We start from the raw sequence: 25,837 nt of genomic DNA on the forward strand, positions 1-25,837 counted from the left end.
CAGTCACCTCTTCCTGCTGGCACACCCGCCGCCAACTTCGCAAAATCTTCAAGTGGATCCCGGATGACTGCTGCAAGATAGCCACCCACACCCTAGTCACAAGAAAGCTCAACTACGGCAACGCACTCTACACCGGCACCACGCTAAAGAACATCAGGAAACTACAACTCATCCAGAACGCTGTTGCCAGTCTCGTCCTGAACCTCCCCTGGAAGGAACACATCTCCCAACACCTGAGACTCCTCCATTGGCTCCCGGTGAAGAAGCGAATCTACTTCAAACTATTCACCCACATATAAGAGGCCCTTCATAACATCGGCCCAGCCTTACTGAAGCATCGCATCTCCTTCCATAACCCCGCCAGACCCCTCTGATCCACTCAGAAGGCACTAGCCACCATTCCACACATCCGGAAAACCACCGCCGGAGGAAGACCTTTCACCTGCCTCGCAGACAAGAGCTGGAACAACCTACCCATGCACCTCAGACAAAGCCCATCACTCACCATCTTTAGGAAGAACCTCAAGACATGGCTCTTCAAATGAGGCCCAGGCCCTCCATCAGCGACTTGAGACCCTCATGGGTGAGTAGTTGTGCTTTATAAAAACTGATTGATTGATTGATGCAGGCCCCTCTTCCTGGAGCTGGAGAGAACAGTAATTAATCCAGCCCAGAAGGGTCACAAAGGCCTTGGCCCTAATGCTGAGCTGAGTCAGAGAAAGATGACATTCCTGGATGACCCATAAGGTGCACAGAAATGCTTTTGTAACCTACTGCAGTGTTCTTTTCATACAGGTTAAAGTGTACTTTGGTGCAACTCTGGAGTCTGCAGACCCTAGGGAACTGGAGTTGCACTCTAGGACAGCTTTTCCCATTCGCTTAGAATGGAGTGTCACTACAGTCAAGACAGTAAAGCAAACTGACTATCCCTCTCATGTGTACACCCTCATCATAAGGCCTATTGCAGATCAACACCCACTCTGCATTCTCCCTTCTCTGTCAGGCTACCTCGGCACAGTTCTTGGGCTGTGCACGATAGGAGTCCTCCCCGTGCAGCCCTCACAGGTGCACATGCGTGTGCACAAGTGATCACGTGTAACCAGCCCTGTGCCTCTGACCCTTGCTGCATCTTAGCAGACTTATCTTAACAAGGTGGCACCGGCGGTAAACACTTGCAGTCCATTTTACCATGAGTTTACTGTGGGTGAGTCCCAGACTATGAGGCTCCCTCACAGTAATGGATCAAAAATCGGGTAGTCCAAAAGAATAAAATCTGGGGGGACCAGATAGTCAGAACTACCCTCTCATAGATAGTTAATCGAATAATTAGTTTGCCATATTAAACACACAGAGGATACAGCAATCGACCCAGGTGGAGATTTGTATAATGTTTGGTAATAACACAACTCAGTTTATCTACTGACTTTGTAGGAGTCATTACATCTGTCACAAAATATTTCTCAGTTTTCAAAATTGACTGTGAATATGGGTGTTCCTGCGTGGAGCAACACTTGTCATTGTGGTTGTCTTGGTTCAATTGGTGAAGAAAGCCCTAGACTGGTAGAGCCTTATGGCTTTTGACAGATGGAGTCAAGGAGATCCTCACCTTTACAACCACACTAAGTCACACAGGAAGCGCCCTGGCTGGAATAATGTATATTGTTATAAATTCAAGAATAGTTTAAAATTTTACCATGATTTTAAAAACTTGCAAACACAGTCCTAAATTAAAACTCAAAGGTGGGACTTTCCCATTTTTTTAATAAGACCGGGGTGGAGCTTGCCCTGTGAGGTTAATGGTTGCTACTTTTTAGTGCTCTGGTGTTCTAACAGGCCAGCTTTCCTGCAAATGGAATCCTGACCACGGACTGCAACACACAGAATCTGGCAACAGAAAAGCAGAGGGATGAACCCCGACTACTTCAAACTCAGCAGAAGGGTGAGGAGCTGAAATTTGGGAAGCAACGCAAATCAAGATGGAAAGGAATTGAGTGACAATAACGAATGTAGCACCCATAAACCTCCGCACGGTGAGTGGTCTAGAGTAGAGTGCTTACACTTGCTAACACTAACTGGGAACTACCTTAATTAGATGTCATGTTCCTCAGTATGTGTTTTAGTAGCAGTCATGTGCCCCTGCCCCTTTTTCCTGGCAGATGTTGGTAGAGCACCAACCCACCCAGACTAGAATTTGGCCACATTTCTTGTCTGCAAGAGTCAAACCAACTGCCTGTCCGTAGTACTGGATAACTTCTGGCTTGACAGTGCTGTCTGCCACATGCTCTTTGTTCTGTCCTCAGTTACTGGTGCTTTCCTATCCACCACATAGTTCTCAGTTTAGGAAACCCATTCATCAACCAGAATGGTCACCCACCGATTAACTAGACACTTGTTCATGAAATCAGCCGCCAGAGAGTCCTCTCCTATTACTCTACGAATCATAATTGTAGCCTCAACAATGTCTAACCTAAAGTTCAAACTGGAAGACATGTTCAACGATATATGTTACACCAATGAAGTAAATGCTTAGATCTCATAAAAGGAGGTCTACCTAAAGACCTATAAGAAACTAATCTGACAGGCTATATTCCTCTGGATCCACCAGGGGTGTACCTACTGTGTGACCCAGATTGATCATTTCTTCACCTTTTCCGGGTACAAAATTGATTGGGCAAATTATGAATGATTGATCATTTCTTAAATTTTTCTTCAATTTTTCGGAGTACAAAATTAATTGCACAAAATACGAGGCACTCACAATGTTATGCACAACTACCAAAGCAATGCATTAGGGTTATGGTTAGCAGTGGATGATTAGGAATCTGAAATGTCTCAGAATTCCGCTGAATACAGAATTGATGGGAATGTTTGCAGGGAATCTTAACCCTCTAAAACAGCAAATGTCCCCAGATTTTAATTGTTGGGAAACATGGAAACTGTATTTTGGGGCTGGACAAATTCGTTATTGCTCTACGATTTGGCTACGCATGCTTGCCATGTGACTCGCTGTCACATCATGCGAGCAATAGACCAACATATAAAACTCTTTATATGAAGCATGGAGCAATGTCCCTGTGTGCATTATTTTATGTAATGCATCCTCAGATGCCTTAAGCTACAGTCTGCTGAAATGTCTCCACATGCTTTGTGATGATCAAACTATTTCAGAACCACTACAAGTCAAAAAGTACAGATCTTGATCATGAACACCAATCTAATGTTTTATTAACTGAGACTCTTTGCCTTTTACTCAGCAGACATATAGTAGTTATCAAAGCTGTTATATCAATGGTAGCAGTCTATTTAGGAGATAAGAGGGACATTAGACCTCATTATAGTTCCAGATAGCATTACAGTTGAGTGTCCTGAATTCTATTGGTGCTTATTTCTGCACAAGTGTAAATGTCAATGAGACTGCACAGAAACGAAATAGACAAATAAAATAGCCCATACTTTGAGCCACATGGCAATGTGAATGGGTGAGGCAGACACATTTGATAGAAGCTAATAGGAACTGTACTACAAAACAAAGTTTGTAAGAATTGGTGCAAAATTATGCATTTTACAGCATGATTTTTAAATAATTTTGCCCAAAAACTACGTTTGCAAGTTTATTCTTATTTCTTACTTTTGTCTTTCCTTCTTTCTTTCATTCATTTTTCCATTTCCATTTCCTTTTATTCGTCATGTATTCTTTTATGCTAATTCCTTCCCTCCATTACAAATTTTTTCAACTTGTTTCATCTTTTTTTCTTTACTACATAACATTAATCTTTCCTTCCTTCTTTCCATTCTACTTTCCTTCCTTCCTTCCTTCTGTTCACCCTTATTTCCTTCTGGTTACTTCTCTTTCTTTCTGTCTCTGCTTCGTTGTCTTTCTTTCTTTCTTTCTTTTCTTCTTGCTAGCTTTCTTTATACTCTTCATTCTTTCCTTTCCTTCCTTCTTTTCCTCCTTTCTCTTTCTTTTCTTCTCTTTACTTCAGTGTTTTTTTTCCTGTTTCCATTCTTCTTTTGTTCCTTCTGCCCTTCTTTGCACACTTCTTTCCTTCCTATTTTTATACTATCTCATTCACTTTGCTTCACGCTCCTTTTCTCTTTGCCATTTTGATCTTTTCTCTTTCTGTCACTTTATCTGGTTCCTCTTTAATTCTCCTTGAACCAACCCTACAGTGGTGTCATAGTATCTTACGTGTTACAATAGTTATTAGTATCCACTTCTATGGAAGTAACTGATCAAATTTAAGCAGAGTCATAAAAAAACAATGTAATCTGTTCCCGTGACTCACTCGCTGAAGCTGATACAGTGAGTGCTTCACATCTCCCTTGATTGCCAATCTGCGAAAGGACTGACTCACAGCTGAAAGGGTGTGTTGGACTTTTTTGCTTATGCAGGGTCATCCCCAATCTTTTTGCCTCCTGCCTCCTATTTTCTCTGACCTGTTGCTGTTGGCTTTTGAACTCTGAGCACTTTACCACTGCTAACCAGTGCTAAAGTGCATATGCTCTCTGTTTAAATTGTATGTAATTGGTTTATCCATGATTGGCATATTTGATTACTAATAAGTCCCTAGTAAAGTGCACTAGAGGTGCCAGGGCCTGTAAATCAAATGCTACTAGTGGGCCTGCAGCACTGGTTGTGCCACCCACATAAGTAGTTCTGTAATCATGTCTCAGACCTGCCATTGCAGTGTCTGTGTGCGCAGTTTTAACTGTAAGTTCGACTTGGCAAGTGTACCCACTTGCCAGGCCTAAACCTTCCCTTTTCCTACATGTCAGACACCCCTAAGGTAGGCCCTAGGTAGCCCCAAGGGCAGGGTGCAGTGTATGGTTAAGGCAGGACATATAGGGCCTGATTCTAACTTTGGAGGACGGTGTTAAACCGTCCCAAAAGTGGCGGATATACCACTTACCGTATTACGAGTCCATTATATCCTATGGAACTCGTAATACGGTAGGTGGTATATCCGCCACTTTAACACCGTCCTCCAAAGTTAGAATCAGGCCCATAGTAATGTGTTTTATATGTCCTGACAGTGAAATATTGCTAAATTAGTTTTTCACTGTTGCAAGGCCTGTCCCTCTCACAGGTTAACATGGGGGCTACCTTTAAATCTTATTAAAGTGTAGATTCCCTTTGGGAGTGGATGGACATGTGGAGTTTGGGGTCTCTGAGCTCACAATTTAAAAATACATCTTTTAGTACAGTTGATTTTAAGATTGTGCGTTTGAAAATGCCACTTTTAGAAAGTGAGCATTTTCTTGCTTATACCATTTCTGTGACTCTGCCTGTTTGTGGATTCCCTGTCTGGGTCAGTTTGACAGTTGGGCTGGTTGCTCCTCACACTAGACAGTGACACAAAGGGAGCTGGGGTGTAGTCTGCATTTCCTGATGAGCCATCTGTGCTAGGAGGGAGGGGAGGAGTGGTCACTTACACCTGAAAGGGCTGTGCCTGTCTTCACACAATGCAGTCTCCGACCCCCTGGTGAGTTTCTGGGGCGTGGCCTGGGCAAGGCAGGATTTCACATTCAAAAGAGACTTTACTTTGAAGTAGGCCTACTTCAAAGGAGAAATTGGGTATAAGAAGGGCACCCAAAACCACAGACTTTAGAAACACTTCTGGAACCAAGAGGAACCTCTGCCTGGAGAAGAGCTGAATAGCTGAGGAAGAAGAGCTGCCCTGCCTGTGACTGTGCTTTGTGGAGCTATCCTGCAGTTGCTGCTTCTTGCAGAGTAAGAGGGCAAAGACTGGACTTTGTGTGCCTTCCATCTTGTGAAGAAATCTCCAAGGGCTTGATTTAGAGCTTGCCTCCTGTTGTTTGAAGTCTCAGGGACAGCAGAGACTTCTCTCTGCCAGCACCTGGAGTCTCTGGAGAAACTCCTGCTCTGACAAGTGGTGCCCTATCCAGTCCCTGGGCCCTCGAAAGGAAAGCTGGTGGAAATCCAAGGAAATCGACTTCGGGTGACTCTGGACCGACGCCGCTGCTGAATCCGGGGACGCCGCCTGCACCTGACGCCGTGACCTTCGCTGGAACGCGACACTCTTCGCAGGCCCAACGCCGCTGCAGCCCCGCTGAAGTCCGCGACTCCGTGGAAGTCGCCGCACCACGTTGTGACCGACGCCCCTCGAAGTGTGCGGATTCAACGTTTCGCACAGACGCCGCGATCCCCGACTTCGCGCATCGGCTTTTTTTCACTCTTCACCAAAGGTACTGTACTTGGGGGTCTACGTGACTCCGTGTCCGGCGCCGCTGGTGTCGGCTTGTTGGGAACGACTCCGTCACGACGCCGTGTTAACACCTCATCTAAGCATTTTTGTTTCTAAGCGCTATTTTTGAGTTTAATCCTTAAAAATTCATAACTTGACTGGTGTATGTTGGATTTTTGTCGTTTTGGTCTTGTTTTGTTTAGATAAATATTTCCTATTTTTCCAAACTGGTGTTGTGTCAGTTTGCAGTGTTTTCATTAAGTTACTGTGTGTGTTGGTACAAATACTTTACACCTAGCACTCTGAAGTTAAGCCTACTGCTCTGCCAAGCTACCAAGGGGGTAAGCAGGGGTTAGCTGAGGGTGATTCTCGTTTACCCTGACTAGAATGAGGGTCCTTGCTTGAACAGGGGGTAACCTAATTGTCAACCAAAGACTGCATTTCTAACATTGGTGATCAGCGGTTGGGATTTGGACTTGTCTTTGTACTTGACATACAGTAATTAAGTATACACTACTATTTTGAGTGCAGACCACTACGTGACCACATACTACTTGTTTGGTGATCTTTTGCTTTTTCTCTTAAGGACTCCTTTTTGTTCTACTTCCATGATTTTGTTGATCCCTTGACTGAATCTTTTTACTTCATTGGGAACTTATTTTCTGCCTTTGGAACTTTGCACTTGTGACCATCATGTCTCAATCTGGATATGCAACAGATAGGGGCTGTCTTTGAAATAGAAAAACTGAAGGAGTACTCAGTTGCTCAATTGAAACAGTTCCTTAAAGATCTTGACTGTCCCACTGAGAGCTCCACCAGGGAGTGGGAGCTGCAAAAGGCACAGAGGGCCTGGGTGACAGTCAAGAAGGCTGGAGGGCACACAGAGGTGGAGAATGTGGGTGGGGAAGTGCAGAGGATACACAGTGGTGTAGTGGAGGTACCTGTTACGCTTGGTTGGGAGGGTCCCCAGGAGGGGTAGCAGGGTGTCATCCAAGGGTCTGACTCCTGAAGAGTTACAGGACAGACAGGCAGGGAGGGCTCGCCGGTTGAAGTTCAAGGAGTTGAGGATGCAAAGGGAGAAGGAGTTGGAAGAAAGGAGGAGGGACTTAGAGATTAAGGATTTGGGCTTATGAGCTCACAATGAAGGAGCTGGAAGTCATGAGGGCTGAGTCCAGCTGGAATGGTGGCAGCAACAATTGTATATCCAGTGCTGCTGAAGAAGTGCACATGCCCAGAGGTGTGGTGCCCTACTTAAAGGAGGGAGTTAACACATGCCAGGAGGTTCAGGGGTATGAGGTAGCTCTAGTGATGCGCAGGGTCCCTGAGGTGGATTGGGGAACTGGCACGGGGAGTCATATTCCTACTAGTGGGAGGGACACTCTACTGACTCTAGGTGAGAGTAACAGGGAGAGGGGTTCCCCCCAGGTAGACGTCCTGGTTATGGAGTGTGAAGACATCCCAGAAGAGTGTGGGTTGAGTGTCAGGGACAGTCAGGTACTGTCTCACCAGTCTCAGGAGGGTGATGTGGGGTGCTTTTTCAAAGCAGAGTCACTGGATGGTTGGGTGAAGGGTACTTTGGTTAATTCATGTGAGGGGCTGAGTGATGTAATTGCTGGAGAGCATATGTCTAGTCCTTATTTTCCAGAGCTATGCCAACACCAGGTGGAGTGTGAGTTCTCTGACCCCAGGGAGCTTACAATGGAGGCAGACTTCTGGGTGAGTACCAGAGAGTCTGAAGAGGCATTTGGGGGTGCTCCTGAGAGGAGTGGTCTAGGTAGTTCCCAATCAGGTGAGTTAGGGAAGGATTGTAGTGTCCCAGGTAGGTCTCAGTGTAGTGGGATGGGTGAGGGACCCCTTGTCCAGGCTCAGAGGAGAGGGAATGGGGATGGGTTGAGGCCCAAGGTGCCCGAGATCCGGTCCCAGGTCCTGGAGGGTTCCATGAGGGAACACCAGGAGGGGAGCCTAGCCTGTACCTTGGGGCCATCTGTTGAGGGAGACCCCACAGTGTCAGGAGAACCTGGGGGCGGCTGTAGCCAGCGTCCCACCAGTTCAGGTGTCTGGCAGTACCACTCCTAGTGAGGGGGTGCAGAAGTCCAGACAGAGGGTTGAGAGGGGGTTGCGGACCCCAGTGGAGAACCTGGAAGGTCAGGGGTCAGCTCTGAGAGCAGAGCCCCCCATGAATGACTTTGGTGAGACCATTTCTGGGTTGGGGGGAATCCAGACTCTGTCAGATGGGCAGAGATCTGGAGACCTGCGCCAGCCAGACTCTTGTGTGGCCCTTGGGGACGGTGTGTCCCTTAAGGGGGGTAAGTATGCCCCCCTAGAAGTCCTGGTGTGCCAGGCAATGGTTCAACTGTAGGGTGATGACTCTGGGTTGAATGATCAGGTTCAGGGGGTAAACTCTGACCTGATGGGGGGTAGGTGTGCTCCCAAGGACGTCCTGGTGCGCCAGGCAGTGGTTCAACTGCAGGGTGGTGACTCTGGGTTGGATGACCAAGTTCAGAGGGTAAACTCTGACCTGGTGGGGGGAGGTATGCCCCCCAGAAAGTCCTGGGTTGCCAGGCGGTGGTCCAGTCTGTGGGTACAGACCCTGGACTGGAGGATCAGGTTCAGGGTGTCCCCCTGACCTGGAGGAAGGGGCTACTGCTAACAGTGCCCATCCCATGTTGTCTTCTGAGGGGGCCGCTCCTAGTTGGGGGGTGCAGGACCCCAGAAGGGACGGCAGGGGGAGGGAAGCCTCACCCCTGGCCCTGGTCCAACCTGAAGGTACAGACCCCAGGTTGGCAGACCAGTTGCAGGTTAACAGCTCTGCACTGGTGGAAGAATTGTGCAGGACTGCTTCTACAAGCACCCTGACAGTTTTTGACTCTGGGGGTGCCGCTTCTGCAGGGAGGGTACAGAGCCCCAGAGGGGAGGACCAGGGTCAGGTTGTCACCCCTGACCTGGTGGAAGAGAGAGTGGTCAAAGGGTGCCAGGCACCTGGGGCTACCGCCCCCCACTCTCTGCAGTCTCAGTGGTTGGAGAGGCCTGAGGTCAGACTCTCATCCCTGACAGTTGTCCGGGGCCACCGTGGCTTGCTGTCCTGGTGGACAGAGTTGTCCCGGGGGTGGAGCGGGCAACACCACTGTGCTGGCCCTGGTGGTACTATCTGCCCATTGGGATACATCTGTGAGCAAAGTAAAGTTAGGTGCTGCACAGATGGTGTCTGCAGATGTGGAGAAGGGTTCCCCATGGGTTAGCTTAGTGGGCCCTGAGAGTATGGACAGAGGTATCCAACTGGAGTCAAGAAGGCGTAGAACTGGAACATGCCCCTGCTGTTGTGGGCCTGGGTCCTTGTTCTATCGCCCCAATCAGGGAAGTACATCAAGGTATTGATTGTTCTCCCCTGGCTTTAGGCTAGTAGAGGGTCGTGTTGGACTTTTTTGCTTATGCAGGGTCATCCCCAATCTTTTTGCCTCCTGTCTCCTATTTTCTCTGACCTGTTGCTGTTGGCTTTTGAACTCTCAGCACTTTACCACTGCTAACCAGTGCTAAAGTGCATATGCTCTCTGTTTAAATTGTACGTAATTGGTTTATCCATGATTGGCATATTTGATTACTAATAAGTCCCTAGTAAAGTGCACTAGAGGTGCCAGGTCCTGTAAATCAAATGCTACTAGTGGGCCTGCAGCACTGGTTGTGCCACCCACATAAGTAGTTCTGTAATCATGTCTCAGACCTGCCATTGCAGTGTCTGTGTGTGCAGTTTTAACTGTAAGTTCGACTTGGCAAGTGTACCCACTTGCCAGGCCTAAACCTTCCCTTTTCCTACATGTCAGACACCCCTAAGGTAGGCCCTAGGTAGCCCCAACGGCAGGGTGCAGTGTATGGTTAAGGCAGGACATATAGTAATGTGTTTTATATGTCCTGACAGTGAGTTATTGCTAAATTCGTTTTTCGCTGTTGCAAGGCCTGTCCCTCTCACAGGTTAACATGGGGGCTACCTTTAAATCTTATTAAAGTGTAGATTCCCTTTGGGAGCGGATGGACATGTGGAGTTTGGGGTCTCTGAGCTCACAATTTAAAAATACATTTTTTAGTAAAGTTGATTTTAAGATTGTGCATTTGAAAATGCCACTTTTAGAAAGTGAGCATTTTCTTGCTTATACCATTTCTGTGACTCTGCCTGTTTGTGGATTCCCTGTCTGGGTCAGTTTGACAGTTGGGCTGGTTGCACCTCACACTAGACAGTGACACAGAGGGAGCTGGGGTGTAGTCTGCATTTCCTGATGAGCCATCTGTGCTAGGAGGAAGGGGAGGAGTGGTCACTTACACCTGAAAGGGCTGTGCCTGTCCTCACACAATGCAGTCTCCGACCCCCTGGTGAGTGTCTGGAGCCTGACCTGGGCAAGGCAGGATTTCACATTCAAAAGAGACTTTACTTTGAAGTAGGCCTACTTCAAAGGAGAAATTGGGTATAAGAAGGGCACCCAAAACCACAGACTTTAGAAACACTTCTGGAACCAAGAGGAACCTCTGCTTGGAGAAGAGCTGAATAGCTGAGGAAGAAGAGCTGCCCTGCCGGTGACTGTGCTTTGTGGAGCTATCCTGCAGTTGCTGCTTCTGCCAGAGTAAGAGGGCAAAGACTGGACTTTGTGTGCCTTCCATCTTGTGAAGAAATCTCCAAGGGCTTGATTTAGAGCTTGCCTCCTGTTGTTTGAAGTCTCAGGGACAGCAAAGACTTCTCTCTGCCAGCACCTGGAGTCTCTGGAGAGACTCCTGCTCTGACAAGTGGTGCCCTATCCAGTCCCAGGGCCCTTGAAAGGAAAGCTGGGGAAAATCCAAGGAAATCGACTTCAGACGACTCTGGACCGACGCCGCTGCTGAATCCGGGGACGCCGCCTGCACCCGACGCCATGACCTTCGCTGGAACGCGACGCTCTTCGCAGACCTGACGCCGCACTCCGTGGAAGTCGCCGCACAACGTTGTGACCGACGCCGCTCGAAGTGTGCGGATTCAAAGTTTCACACAGACGCCGCGATCCCCAACTTCGTGCATCGGCTTGTTTTCACTCTTCACCAAAGGTACTGTACTTGGGGGTCTACGCGACTCCGTGTCCGGCGCCGCTGGTGTCGGCTTGTTGGGAACGACTCCGTCACAACGCCGTGTTAACACCTCATCGAAGCATTTTTGTTTCTAAGCGCTATTTTTGAGTTTAATCTTTAAAAATTCATAACTTGACTTGTGTATGTTGGATTTTTGTCATTTTGGTCTTGTTTTGTTTAGATGAATATTTCCTATTTTTTCTAAACTGGTGTTGTGTCAGTTTGTAGTGTTTTCATTAAGTTACTGTGTGTGTTGGTACAAATACTTTACACCTAGCACTCTGAAGTTAAGCCTACTGCTCTGCCAAGCTACCAAGGGGGTAAGCAGGGGTTAGCTGAGTGTGATTCTCGTTTACCCTGACTAGAGTGAGGGTCCTTGCTTGAACAGGGGGTAACCTGACTGTCAACCAAAGACCCCATTTCTAACAGGGTGCATCAATAAAATCTACTCATCGAGCATCACCAAGCTGCTAGATTTGTGCAAAACTCAGTGTTTCTTTGGAAGCACCGGTAGGGACTACTACAATCAGTCATTCTTCCTCCTCCATTCATCAGCACAAAAAAGTCCAACAAGGCAGTCCCTCACCCTTCGTAAGCCAGCCTCATAGAAATAACCTTTCCCTCATCGGAAGGACAGAAAATAATCCACCACCCACCTTTCCACTCGTCAGTGTTAACTGTGCAACATAACACAGCAACTTTGATAGATGCACTGCTAGCCTGAAGACCTAGTAAATCTGTCCATTGATTTTCAGGTGAACTCAAGGTCATAAAAAATCACAACAGCCTATTTTATGAAATCCTTCTTCATGCCATCATTAAGCTTAATTTACTCTACCCATTTCTGTTCACTTCAGACACTACTTTCAAATGATGCTAAAATCTCACTTAGTAGTCAAGCAAGCTGTTGAGATTTACAATGCCCTGATTACTATTCATCCACATACAATTTTCTTGACAGATCCCTGTTTCTTTAATAACTGTATCTAAGTGATTGGCCAAACTAGGGTGTCATCCAGAAAATCCAGCCTTGCAGCAGAGAACGTCGTCTCACCTTCGTCAACTAGTATGAATTTCCTGATGCCATTTTTCATCTCTCATTCCCCACTTTCTCAGAAAGCTTGCAGATGCAATTTTGCTCTGCATGCTGCGGCGTAGCTTCAAGGGGGAGGGAGGTGTTAACCCTTTCAATAAATGTATTATCTAGTAAGTTGTTTAGTACAGGTGCTTTCAGTCTGGTATGGTGAGGTGTGGGTTGGATTTCACCTAGGATTCTTGCATGCGCACACAGATTAATAATACAAACACACACACACACTTCTCTCTTTGAAGTTCCTAAAAATGTCAGTTAGTTTACAAAATATAATGGGCCTGCTTTAAAGTTTGGCAAATGGGTGGCAGATATCCTGTCCACCATTTAAGGTTCCATAATATCCCATGGAAATTGCAATACTGTGAATGGGATATCTGTCACATTTCTGACGGAGTAACCCATCCGCGAAACTCTAACAGAGGCCTTTTGTTTTAAGTACCCCCAACATTCTGCATTGCTCTCCCTTTCCACTACCGTTAAGCCCCCCTCATGTTCTGTTACTAGGCAACATGATTTTTCAACCCGAGAATGAGGAATAAAATGCTGGAAATGGAAGTACAGGACCTTTAAAGCATGTGAGCCGAAATTCTGAAGCCCTTTCTGCTGAGATCTTCCAAATACTCCAAGGAGGAGGAAGGAGACTATTTTCTTTACTGACTGTGGTCGTGCTCACAGTAAAACTCAACATCTGGTGGAGTAGTATCCACCCTTGAGAGCCGTCATGAAGTTCCTAAAGGAGTCAAGTTTGCCATTAATGAAAGCTTTGTTAAAACTACTCCTGTTTGGGTATTCACATTGCTATCCTAGCTATGCATGTGCACAGTGCACATTTCACAGTGTTCGTGTGTAAGTGCTTAGCATTCCTATACAATGTTGATGTATGATTTTTAAATTTTCCTAACCCTTATACCCACATAGCAATCACAAGGCATTCTATACTCTAGTTCATGATCCGGAAATAGCTATATTTTTACTACTTTTCATCCTACAAATTTCTTTGTTTCAAAATGAGTCTTTTTCCTGTTGGTCACCCATTCCAACGCAATTTATGTAACTTTTTGGCCAACTGGTGTATTTCATACAATGATCCATTTGGGCATAGGTTAGGTTTCCAGGATGGATTGGCAGATACATGTGAAAATCTTCGTGAGTGCCCAAAACCTTACATCTTTGTAAATGCTAATCTTATTTGAATTGAGTGTCTCAGACTCTCCTCCAACATACCATTGAGAAACCCAACTTTTTCATGTAAATGAGTAACTTGTCTATGGTTCCTCGTACACTAGTATGTGTTTGTGTCTTGTGTGCTATGTGCTGTCTTGTGTTAAGAAAATATTCATAAAATACATGCATATTTGCATTATTCACCTTTTAAAATCATGAACTAGAGGCTCGCATACACTTAGAGTGCAATTATGAGCGTTCAGGTAACCCTCCCAGTTACTCATTCCTCCCTGAAGTTACCAACCCGAAATTTAATTGCAACACCCGGGGTTCACAGTTAGCAGTGAATTACAAGTGGGGCCCCAAGGATATCCTTAGTGATGAACAATTATAGAGATAATCTGTAATTCCTTGTCCAGTTCCCCCAATAATTCCTGATTATGCCGCGGAGTTTCGGCAGTCACGATCTACGACTGGAGCAAAACAAATCCTCGTCCACACTGTCGTGAGCATTTTAGTAGTGTGATAGGCCAGGCAAATGCTGTTAATTCAAAACAGAATGAAAAGGGACAACATCATAGGGGCCTTTGACTTTCCATATCAGGTCATTCTTACACTTGGATATAAATGTTGAGGATCGTCACTAAGCAACATCATGCAGCATCCTTAATCCATCGCTCCATACCAGTGTAGCCCATTATAAAGGGAATTCAAAAATTACATACAGAGCTCTAGATCTTTCTTCCAGGATATTCTGAGTAAAGAAGGATCCTCTCCTTAGTGAAATAAAGCAACGTTTATAATCGCTGTAACGTTGGTCCTTGTCATCGCCACTAACTTCTAGAAAACAACTTAGTTATTTCAAACTAAGGACTGTGGACTGTGGTTTGAAACTCACATTGAGGCACTTGGGAATCCCAGGAAAATGCTAAACTGCAAGAAGATAGTTTCTGATGAGACCATGTTATCTGATTATGAGCATGTTTGGGCCCATATTTATACTATTTTAGCACCGCATTTGCGCCACTTTTTGACGCAAAAGTGGCGCAAACTTACAAAATACAATTGTATTTTGTGAGTTTGCACCGATTTGGCATAAAAAAATTACGCAAATGCGGTGCTAAAAAAGTATAAATGTGGGCCTTGGTCGCACCATAGCCCCAGCAGGCAATAAGAAGGTAGGCACCCATCACTGCCAAATACTGGCATTGCCAGATCCCAAGGATAACTACTTTGGACTGCAACACATGCCACTTTCTTCCAGCACCCTAGACTCACTCCAAACCTCCTTACCTAAGTCTTACTGTTTATATTTTTCCCATTACTTCTCCCTATGTCTTTGTTTCCCTGGCTTTCTCTTCATCCTTCTTTCTTTCTTTTCTGCCTTGCACTCACTTGCCCTTAACCTAAGTCAAATGATGAAAAATTAATGCTGGTCCTCAAGAATGAGTGCCTGTGCCAGCCACCTGCACCCACTTACACAAATTAAGCACTGCTTTTAGGCATTGCCAGTGGTTCCAGCTACAAACACTATTCCAGTACTTTGCTGCTTCTGTGCAATTTTGTAGAATGGGTTAAGAGACAGAGAATTAAGAAGCATTTCTAGTTACAATACCTGAGTGTAGTGGGTGCAAACAGAACCACTGCATTTGCTCGGACAGCTGGGATTACATTCTCGTGGATAAGGAAAGGAGTATTGTTGCTTTTCTTCATACCAAGATTTAACCAAATCGATAATCGATCGATACCTAAAAATGATAAAATAAGAATCAGTTGATTGATTGTGCAATTGATAATATTACATGACTATTTATATTAAACCATGATAATTTGCGGACTTGTGGAGTCACATCAATGAAGTCCTCTGAAAGTGATTTTAGGAACTTGACCAGCCCCTTCTGTAATCTAGATTATGTCTGGGCATCTTTTACTATTGCACAGTTTGGAATACATGTACATTGATTTATTCTGGGGGCATGGCCGATGCTTAATAAGAAGTGAACGTCATTTCTTGGTGCACAAATGCTTTTACTTAATAGGGTATGCAGGTGACTCTTGCCCAGTTGTAAAGCTTTGCTAGAGGGCATTTCTGCAAGGCCTCTTGGCTAGTGCCCTGCAGTTCAAATAGCTGAACCAGGAGCACTGATGCACACGTTGAACCCAATGGGACTGATTCTCAAAGGTAAACTTAGACCAAAAGTCTAAACTTAGACTAAAAGTCTAACTTCACTATAAGTAAAGTTAGACTTTTGGTCTAAGTTTAGCAGTTTGGTCTAAGTTTGACTTTGTGAATCAGGCCCATTGTTTATAGATGCCTAGGACAAATGCCTTTCTGAAATATTTGGTATTGTGAATAAATGATAGCTAGATTTGTGTCTACTGAGTTGGGTAAAGGTAGTGATATTATCACTAGAGATCTTGAGAGGCAAAGCACGTGCCATCTGTGCCATATAAACAATGGCATCTAGAAGAAAGTTTGAATAAATCTTTATGAAAAACTGTTTTACAGGAATTTTTCATTAAAAAACAGCATCCTCAGCCACAAACCTGGGCAAAACGTCGTTGGAGGGAAGCTCACTGCATACGCAGCCATTCACTGGACTTGCTGTGCTCTCAAAAGAACTGATTGAGCGCGTGATCCGGTTCCGGGCTGTCAAATGCTTCTTTGGACATTGCTTACTTCAGTTCCTGGCTCAGACTTCTCCACACACTCAGGCTGTAAAATTGGGAGCACTTTCTGCTTCAACCCAAGATCTTTGTTTTTATCCAAATTTACTCTTTGCTCAGCTGCAGCTTGAGAGAATTTTTCTAAGTAAAGGTCTTGAAGTGTGAAGATCTTTTGCTGTGGCTACCTCTTCTGCATTCTATTTATGTTAAACTCTGTGAAAATGGTTATTATGCTACATAAATTGTATAATTCGTGACATTAGTTATTTACTTGCTGATAGTAATGTGTACATTTATATAAGTTTGGTCACCTTCGTGGTCTGCTTCACAGTAAATGTGAAGGCTAACATGTATATATTCATAATGTGGATTATTTACTCAACTCCAAAGAAGATTTTGTGTTGCCACAGCTTCAGATGGCAGAGCTTCTAATAGGGGGTGCAGTACTATGCACTTTCCGCATATTTATGGATGTGGTGTGTTTGCAGCATAATCCATTTTAATGCTGCATAATCTGCAGATTTACTTTAAAATAAATCCTGGGAAAAAAAGTTGCTAAAAACGCTGCAATGGGTGTAGTCACGCAGTGAAAGGCCCTTCCCAAAGATTGACTGGTCACCTTGCTTTTGCCTATTTCTAGATGTGGATGTCGATGTTTTATTAACCATGTGAATCCTTTGCCAGAGAGTGTTAACATGTGTAATGCTAACACAAAATGTGCCACATCATGTTGCATAATTTTCCTTTCCGTGCACCATGATTTAGTCAACCCTGATCATAATCTTGTCCTCTCCTGCTGCATAATGCCATTGACCCTGCCTATACTCCATGCTTAGGTGTTATACTCAACTTTGTATTACATCTTCTTCAAAATCGCGCTTATCTAGTTACGAATTCCTTTGCAATCATTATTGTGTCTGTGGCAGACAAATCAGAAACACTCCTAAACATGATCTCTAAGGAAATGCTGTTGTTACCTTCCAGACCGGACGGATAGATTCTGGCCCAGGAACCTCATAAGATGGGAAGGACCATGGTCCCATATACACTTTGATGCCCAGGATTCAGCAGACCTTGCTAATCGTTCATCCCACATCTAAAAGAAGAAAATAGCAAATTTATGCAAGTAAACTTGCGGTATAAAATTTCTGCTTTGTAATTTCCGTAATACAGAGTTACTGATAAGCGTTACCCAAAGCAAGCATAACTAATGCCGAGTGATCGGTTTTTATTGGTACATACTGGGCAATACATAATCACCAACACAGATCTCTTCACTCGTTTACATAAATCACATTCCATACAAACATTCATGTACATACACCACCAGACATACGGACCCAGATACACATCCTACCACTACGTCACACACACACATGCAGAGGGCACACAGACACATGTACCCCCTACACACACATACACGCATACAACACATACAGAGACAGAACAATGTACCTAAAGATATACATGAAATACACACATCAACAAAAATCAAAATATTTGTACCTTTCATAAAGATCAAAATGCATGCAGTCCTTCAAGCACAAAGAACAGCAGGCATTTAGGCACACATGGACACAGACAGACAGAGATACACATACACACACATGCCCATGAACACATAGACTACACACGGTAAGTGTCAAGAGCCAACACAGCTATTATCTCACATATTTACATAAATATAGATACAAGTTCATACCTACCGACAGACAACACATATTTAGATAGATACACGTGCACAGAGGACAATGTCGACATGGTTGCATGGGTTGATGCATAAATGTATGTATGAATTGACGGGACACATAAATAAAAAGACGAAAATATGGACTTGCTTGTATGCATATAATTTATATTGCTGAAATCTATCTAAAAAGCAACAAGGTGCTGTACACCACAGAACTTGGGCACAAAAAAGGACAGTACTGAAGGGAAGGCGTAGCAGGGGAGACAAGGATGATTTGAGATAAATGAGGTTTCATGTAATGAACTGAAGAGCAGTTATGGGGAGAAAAGGTCATAAAGTCACTGAGAGGATGGCAAGTGGCAGGTGGAAATTCTCTCCTGGGGAAGCCCAGTAACTGTCTAGTCACCCTGTGACCAGTATGCATTGACTATAATGGGTACATGGATGCATACAAGTACGGATGTATGTAGGTAGCTGGCTGAATGCATCCTGGATGAATGCATGGTTTTGGGTGGATAGATGAATGTATAAATATGTTGGATAGATAGATGATTGCATTGATGCGGGTGAAAGATTAGATACATTGGCATTTTTTAATGTATGTAGGTATATGATATCTTAATAGCACAAACCTAGCTAACAGGTCGTTGTGCACTGTACATGGTCAAAGACAAGCATAAATCCAATGAGTAAGAGGTGACAGTCCTGATGGATACGGGGATGTTGTTCCAGGTAATGGCTGCTTTGATGGAAGAAGCTTGCTGTCTTGTTTTTTTAAAACTTCTTAGTCTGATTATGTCCTGCTTTGGGTGCACCAAAATCCACCTGAGATGGTGAGCTTGTCCGCAACATAAGCAGATGTGTTGGTTGTGATATCTTTGTAAATGACGCTGGTGGTTTTGCAGATGATGCGAGCTGGCAAGGGGACCCTATGGTGTTCCATTTGAATTGGGGTGATGTGATAATTTTTCTTCAGGCCCTGAATGAGACATGTTGCAGCATGTGGGATGCCCCTTAGAGGTGCCAACTTGGAGTCTAGGAGGTTATGAAGTAAGGAATTACCACCATCCAGACGCAAGAATAGGAGGCCTTGAATTGCAGTATTTAAGTCTCTTTCTGCAAGAAAAGATTTGGCTTTATTTAGAAGAGGACACTGGTACCAGTGCTTCTTTAATTTTTGGCAGTGTAGTCCTTTAAGGTGCGTTTGGTGCCCAGGCGAATCCAAGTGACTTGAGAGTGATGAAAGTTGGGGATCGAAGCCATCAAGGTTCATGTCATAGAGTCAGGTGTGTAGTGTATCTTGTTTATTGTTTTTGGCAAATAACAGGAATTCTCTCTTGGTTGGGTTGATCTTCAGGTAGATGCCAGACATCCAGGTCTGGATGATGTGCAAACAGTGTTCAAGGTGATTTCTTAACCAGAGGAGACTTTAAAAAAAAGAGGTGCATCCTCCCTATATTAGTGAATCTATATTATGTTATCTGTGAATAGAGTTCCATACAGCTTCTTGTACAAGTTGAAATTGAAAGGAGAAGTTATCAAGCCCTGGTGTGATCCACAAGTGATAGGAATCTTTTGTGACCTGGATGTGCCTACGTGAACAAACTGATGAACTGATGAATGGATTAATACATGGTGTAAATTATTGAGTGTGTAAGGGTAGTTGTATATACCCATTTACAATGGCGGGTGTGCGGCTGGATAGATGGATGGATCAGTGAATGTAAGGGTCAGATTACATAGCGGGAAGGGTGTATATATACACTGATGCTGGCAGAGAGATGATACATGGTGATGGATGGATGGATGGAGTTGAGTTGAATGCATGAACATGGGTGATTGGAAGATGAATGCTCTCAAGATTGGTGAATGAATAGATGGATGGGTGCAATAGCTGATTGTGAAGCTCTGTGGTTTATCCATCCCTTTTCTTGTTGTCTCTCCTCCTCTCTTTGTCACTCTTCGTTTTGCCCGACACACTCAGGATCTCACAGTGGCTCCAAATTCTCGTCAGGAATATGAGATATAATTTGTACCAAGGACTTAGATTTTGGGATGTAACAAGGTGCATGAAAAGTGGATGCAACTGAGCCCTACTTTAGCCGGAGTGGCAGTTACAATTCAATCCGAAGAGCAAAAAACTGAAACTTTCTCTGGGAGAACGGATGAAACTAACAGATCCTTCCCTAGTCTATGGGGTTTACTGAACTTCTGTTGATCCCCAAGTAGGTGCGTGAATTGAAACCCCTTCCTAAATCTAAGATTATGGATTTCACCAATGAATCCCTTCTGGGACTGTTCAGTTTTTCACTGCCTGAAGTCCATCAACACTTCCAGCCTGAACCTCACGCACTGCCAGACCTGCACACCGTTTGTCAGACATCACACAACAAGCACTGAAGACAGAATTCTGCTGCTCTGGCAATAGTTAGGCAGAGTACAATGCTACATTGAGCGCTTATAGTGTGCAGAGTGTCTAGTAGGCTTGTGCAATACCAGCATTGCACACTGCCGGGTAGGCACTGATGATGCATTGCACAATGCTGAACTGAGTGCTAATAGTGTGCAGAGTGTCTAGAAGGCCCGTGCACTACCAGCATTGCACACTGCCAGGTAGGCACTGATGAGGCATTGCACAATGCTGAACTGAGTGCTAATAGTGTGCAGAGTGTCTAGAAGGCCCGTGCAATACCAGCTTTGCACACTGCCGGGTAGGCACTGATGAGGCATTGCACAATGCTGCACTGAGTGCTAATAGTGTGCAGAGTGTCTAGTAGGCTTGTGCAATACCAGCTTTGCACACTGCCGGGTAGGCACTGATGAGGCATTGCACAATGCTGAACTGAGTGCTAATAGTGTGCAGAGTGTCTAGAAGGCCCGTGCACTACCAGCATTGCACACTGCAGGGTAGGCACTGATGAGGCATTGCACAATGCTGCACCAAGCGCTTATAGTGTGCAAGGTGTCTAGCAGCTCCGTGCACTACTAGCATTGCACACTGCATGGTAGGCACTGATGAGGCATTGCACAATGCTGCACTGAGCGCCTATAGTGTGCAGAGTGTCTAGCAGTTCCGTGCACTACTAGCATTGCACACTGCAGGGTAGACACTGATGAGGCATTGCACAATGCTGCACTAAGCGCCTATAGTGTGCAGAGTGTCTAGCAGCCCCGTGCACTACGGGCGTTGCACACTGCAGAGTAGGCACTGATGAGGCATTGCACAATGCTGCATTGAGCGCTTATCGTGTGCAGAGTGTCTAGCGGCCCTGTGCACTACCAGCATTGCACACTGCAGGGTAAGCACTGATGAGGCATTGCACAATTCTGCACTGAGCGCTTATCGTGTGCAGAGTGTCTAGCAGGCCCGTGCACTACAAGCGTTGCACACTGCAGGGTAGGTACTGATGAGGCATTGCACAATGCTGCACTGAGTGCTAATAGTGTGCAGAGTGTCTAGCAGGCCTGTGCACTACCAGCTTTGCACACTGCAGGGTAGGCACTGATGAGGCCTTGCACAATGCTGCACTGAGCACTTATAGTATGCAGGGTGTCTAGCAGCCCCGTGCACTCCGTGCACTACCAGCTTTGCACACTGCCGGGTAGGCACTGATGAGGCATTGCACAATGCTGCACTGAGCACTTATAGTATGCAGGGTGTCTAGCAGCCCCGTGCAGTCCGTGCATTACCAGCGTTGCACACTGCAGGGTAGGCACTGATGAGGCATTGCACAATGCTGCACTGAGCACTTATAGTATGCAGGGTGCCCAGTAGCCATTCGCGCTACCACGATTGAACACTCTCGGGCAGGCTTTGATCAGACGTTGCCCAATGCTGTATTGGCTGGTAATAGTGTGCAGGGTATCTAATAACCATGTTCTCTGCCAACACTAAACACTGCTGGGCTGGCAGTGATCAGGCAAAGCACTGTGCTGCATTCAGTACTAGCAGCGTTCAGTATGTCTGGCAGCGCGGTACCAGCCAGCGTGGCACACCGCCTGCTGCTGGTGTGCCAATCCTGAATGCAGACGTCTGCTTTGTCTGACATGTTTCATTCACCCATTCCCGCATGTGTGGCAGAAATGACAGCTTCTGTCCTGTGCTCTCGGAGCTTTGATCCCTGCCATCTCCGTTACTGCCAGCTAACCTGCAAAGCGTTAACCAAGTATTCTCCCTGCAGCGCTTAAAGGCAGCTTTGTGCGGTATGCCAGCCATGTGCTGTGCCAGCCGTTGTCTAACAACCCTAATTAAATGCTGGCTTTGAAGGGAACTGTGATCTTTGCAACCCTTCACTCATCTCAGTGTGCTCTGCCACCCTTTCTGCCTGAGTGCTCTGCCACCCTTTCTGCCTGTCAGTTCTGAAGACCTGAAGTCCTGAGCTGCCAGGCGGGCATGTGCTTTGCCAGGACTGCACGCTGCTTGTCATCTCTTTTCAACGAAAGTCCTAACAGACAGGTTTGCATTTCAAAAGCCGCGTTAAGTGTCATGGCTGAAAGCGGCCTTGCACGCTGCCATGCCTGCCCCCATCACACTGTGCACTGCCACCACAGGGGGGCAGCCTGGCGCTTTTCCTGCCCGGTGAACCACCATCCCAGCACGCTTCCTCCCAGCCCCTTGTACTGGCAACCTTGAGGGAAACCTTAAACCGCGTTTGTACTGATCAATCCGAGCGTCGCACATTGTGTGGCAGGGCTGCTGGCTGCCAGCCCTCGCCGCATTCTTCATCTACCCCAGCCTCCTGTGCAGCCTGTCCTGAACTGAACTTGTTCGCTGACGGTACAGTGCCAGTCCTGCCCACTGCCTGCCAGCCTTGTGCACAGTAAGCACACATGGCAAACGGTGACCTTATTTTGCCCTCTGCAATGCAGATCTTTTTCCAAGACGGGTGCCCTGCACACGCATCTCTGATCACGACGGACCCCTGAAGAGACCTGATTGATGTCAGTTGTGCTATAGGATTGCTAGAAAATAGATGGCAAATACTGTACACCTAACGCTGTCATATAGGAAGTGCCAAGAAATTGGTGGTTGAATTACAATACAATTGGTGACTAAATGTACAATTCTGTGAATTGCAAATAGATGTTGAATCAGATAACATGTTTCTGGGATGAGAGTACACTCCAACACTTGGATGTGGGCTACACCTGGAGTAACAAAGTCTCCAACAGCACATGAGAGAATAATCGCTCCATTATTTTGATTTACTTCCCAGCTCCTATGACTTTAGACTTTTTATGAAGACAAAATGGTTTCTTAGCAATTAAATCGACTAATTTTGCACTCTGTCGTGGGTGACTGCAAATAATTCTGGTACCATTCATGAGGTTTAATGCCTGCAAGGCCTAAAACTTTATGGCAGGCAAAGAGTATTAATTTGCATCACTGATGCCTCTATTTATTTCGTAGGATGATGCCACTCAGAAAGTGCTGTCAGGGTACCGATTGTAGGGCAATATACTGACACTTCCATGGCAGTGCCAACGACAAAGCTCCGTGGATCAGTGGTTTGCTCTTCAAGCTTGTGTGCAACAAGGAAAGAACTGATTACAATCTGAACGGGTCTTCTGAGCCTTCATCCTTTGGTGGTCGGTATAAGAAGAACCAGAGTTGGAGTCATATTAGCACCTGTAACTGACGTTGTTGAGGTTGCATTCTTTCCAGCTAGCTAGAGGAAAGTCATGAAGGGTGTAGTTGCTTTTCCAAAAATCAGTAGCTGTTATAATGCAGACTTTTGCAAACCTGTTAACATGAATGTCTTCCTTATGATCACATTTATAATAATCATTTGTGATAATGTTTTATTTATTTATTATTACCATACTTGATGGCCATTATTTACAGCGTAGATTAGCGTATAAGAAAGATACAAAGGTATGGGCAGGCTGTTATTAATACATATGATATATCACTAGCATTCAACTAGATCACACATATTCCTAAAAGGTTACTCTCTTGTAAAGCGTTTAACTGTCAGCTAAACCTGGCCAGAAACAAGAGCAGCTTTTATGAGAAAAAAAATCTGGAGGAACAAGCAGCTGTTGTGCTCTGTTTATATAGTTTCTGGATTCAAGCTTTGCACCTTACCATGCAACACTTATAAAAGAAGACACGAGTGTGGGGAACCGGTTTAGCTCTGCACCGGGCCACCCTGCACTCATTTCGAATTCCCATTCTCGGTTTCGCAGAAAGGAGAAAATACAGATAAGGATATTTTACTCAATACTTTCTGCTCTACTTCAAATTTCCATGTAATAAACAGCCTGTAATTGTACTGGTGCGAGTCACAGCATTTTTAGGTGTGTTCCACATGACAGTCTTTCCATACGAAAGGTTCACCATCATTTATCTCACAGGACATTTTTGTGAGCAGCTCACAATTGATGGAGGTTTGGAGACGTGTGATTAAAAAGTGCAATTTTTTCAGAAAAACCCAGGATCCGAAGGAAAGAGTACTTTCACAGTTATGGGACCCATCATTTGGAATGAACCACCAATAAATGTGCTTTATCTTCCAGCCAACAGCACTTTCAAACATGGGCAGCATTTTAGGAGGAAACTAGGGACTGATTGCACAGACTTTACTATAAGGCTTTGTTGGAGGGTATTACACATTTCTCATTCCAGAGTCAAGTCTAACTACCTCTCCCACTGGCTTTGTGGACTTCAGTTTAGACTTCACACCCCCAAGACCACAGACAGCACAGCCACTGGCAAGACCCACTACATATGTAGTTGCTGCTAAAAAATGAAAAAGATTATATCTCTTTGCGTAGCTTACTGTGGCTCTTCCTTTGTATCAGCAAGCAGCAACGGCTGCAACCTGAAGATGGAGGGAAGTAAGCCTGAAGGAAGCATCTTCAGAGAAGGAACTCGCTAACTGTGAAGACAGCTACTATCTGGTCACAGACTAAGCTGATAACAGTATACATTTCTGGGTGACACAACCACTTCTGTGTACATCCTTTGTTGGTATTATGTTTGAGGCTGAGAAGACTGACTTAGGCAGGGGCTGAGGGCACTCGTGACCTATATCGCACCCCACCTTATTACCAGTGCATTAACGTATTTGTAGTAAGGCAGACGGAATATCTGACGGAGTACCAGCTGGCCAAACTCTAAATCAGGCCTGTGGAGTTGGGTGTGCATCTCTGATCTCAATAGAGACTGACTAACAAATGAGGTGTAAAGCCAAAAGTGGTAAAGGCTTTCCTTTGAGACGTTAAATCAGGGTCTCTTGCATTCTGTCCCTAGAAAAGAAGTTTCCAATTGTTATGTTTTGGCCCTGGTGGTGCAGCCAGACAAGGTCAGAGAAGTTATACTGTGGTGCTGAGGAGAGTCCCCTGACCAGGAAATGACTGAATCCTTCCTTCTTTGCTCTTTATCCTTTTTTAAATGGGCACTTCCTGCCCTTTGGTAGAAGCATGCTGTATTGAGCCACGGCACTGGGTGGTAAGATACTTCCAGTTTCCATTATTTGTTTTGCTGGCTTCGTGGGCAAACTCATCTTAGAGAGGCGGTGCACGGGCCTGAGGAAGCCAGAGCACCCAGTGACCATGAGGGTGGGGTCTGTGTTGATGAGAAGACTCTTCCACCAATGTAGGAACAGTCTGAATGGACATTGACTTCAGACGTGCAGCTAACAGAATGTAATCTTCAACTGAGGTCTACCCGCCTGTACCATTCTGATGAGAGTGTCACCTCCTCTCACTCCTCTCTTCCCTTCTCTGCCATGACTCTATACTTCAGCCTAAGCTCTTATCTTTGCAAGTGCTACAGTGTTGCCTTGCAGGCACACTGGGACTTCAACCAATCAAGTCTGAAAGATACAGTGTCCTGTAGTGTTGACTGTTGATGCGGTCAACACCAATGTAAGGAGGCAGGAGAGGGGGATCTGGACCCCGACCCCTCCGGAACGGGCGCGAGTTGGT

At 45.3% G+C, this 25,837-nt stretch overlaps 1 protein-coding gene across 1 annotated transcript in view; it reads right to left on the reverse strand.

Moving 5' to 3' along the window:
* The window catches only part of R3HDML (R3H domain containing like), a 102,378-nt gene that overhangs the window by 43,620 nt on the left and 32,921 nt on the right, over positions 1–25,837 (reverse strand). The window contains exons 3-4 of the mRNA XM_069243564.1: positions 17,193–17,311; positions 15,164–15,296 (exon numbers count right to left, since the gene is read on the reverse strand). Coding sequence (XP_069099665.1) covers positions 15,164–15,296; positions 17,193–17,311 — 252 coding nt within the window. The remainder of the gene's footprint in view (positions 1–15,163; positions 15,297–17,192; positions 17,312–25,837) is intronic.

Source organism: Pleurodeles waltl, chromosome 7, assembly GCF_031143425.1.
Source record: "Pleurodeles waltl isolate 20211129_DDA chromosome 7, aPleWal1.hap1.20221129, whole genome shotgun sequence".
Lineage (NCBI taxonomy): Eukaryota > Metazoa > Chordata > Amphibia > Caudata > Salamandridae > Pleurodeles > Pleurodeles waltl.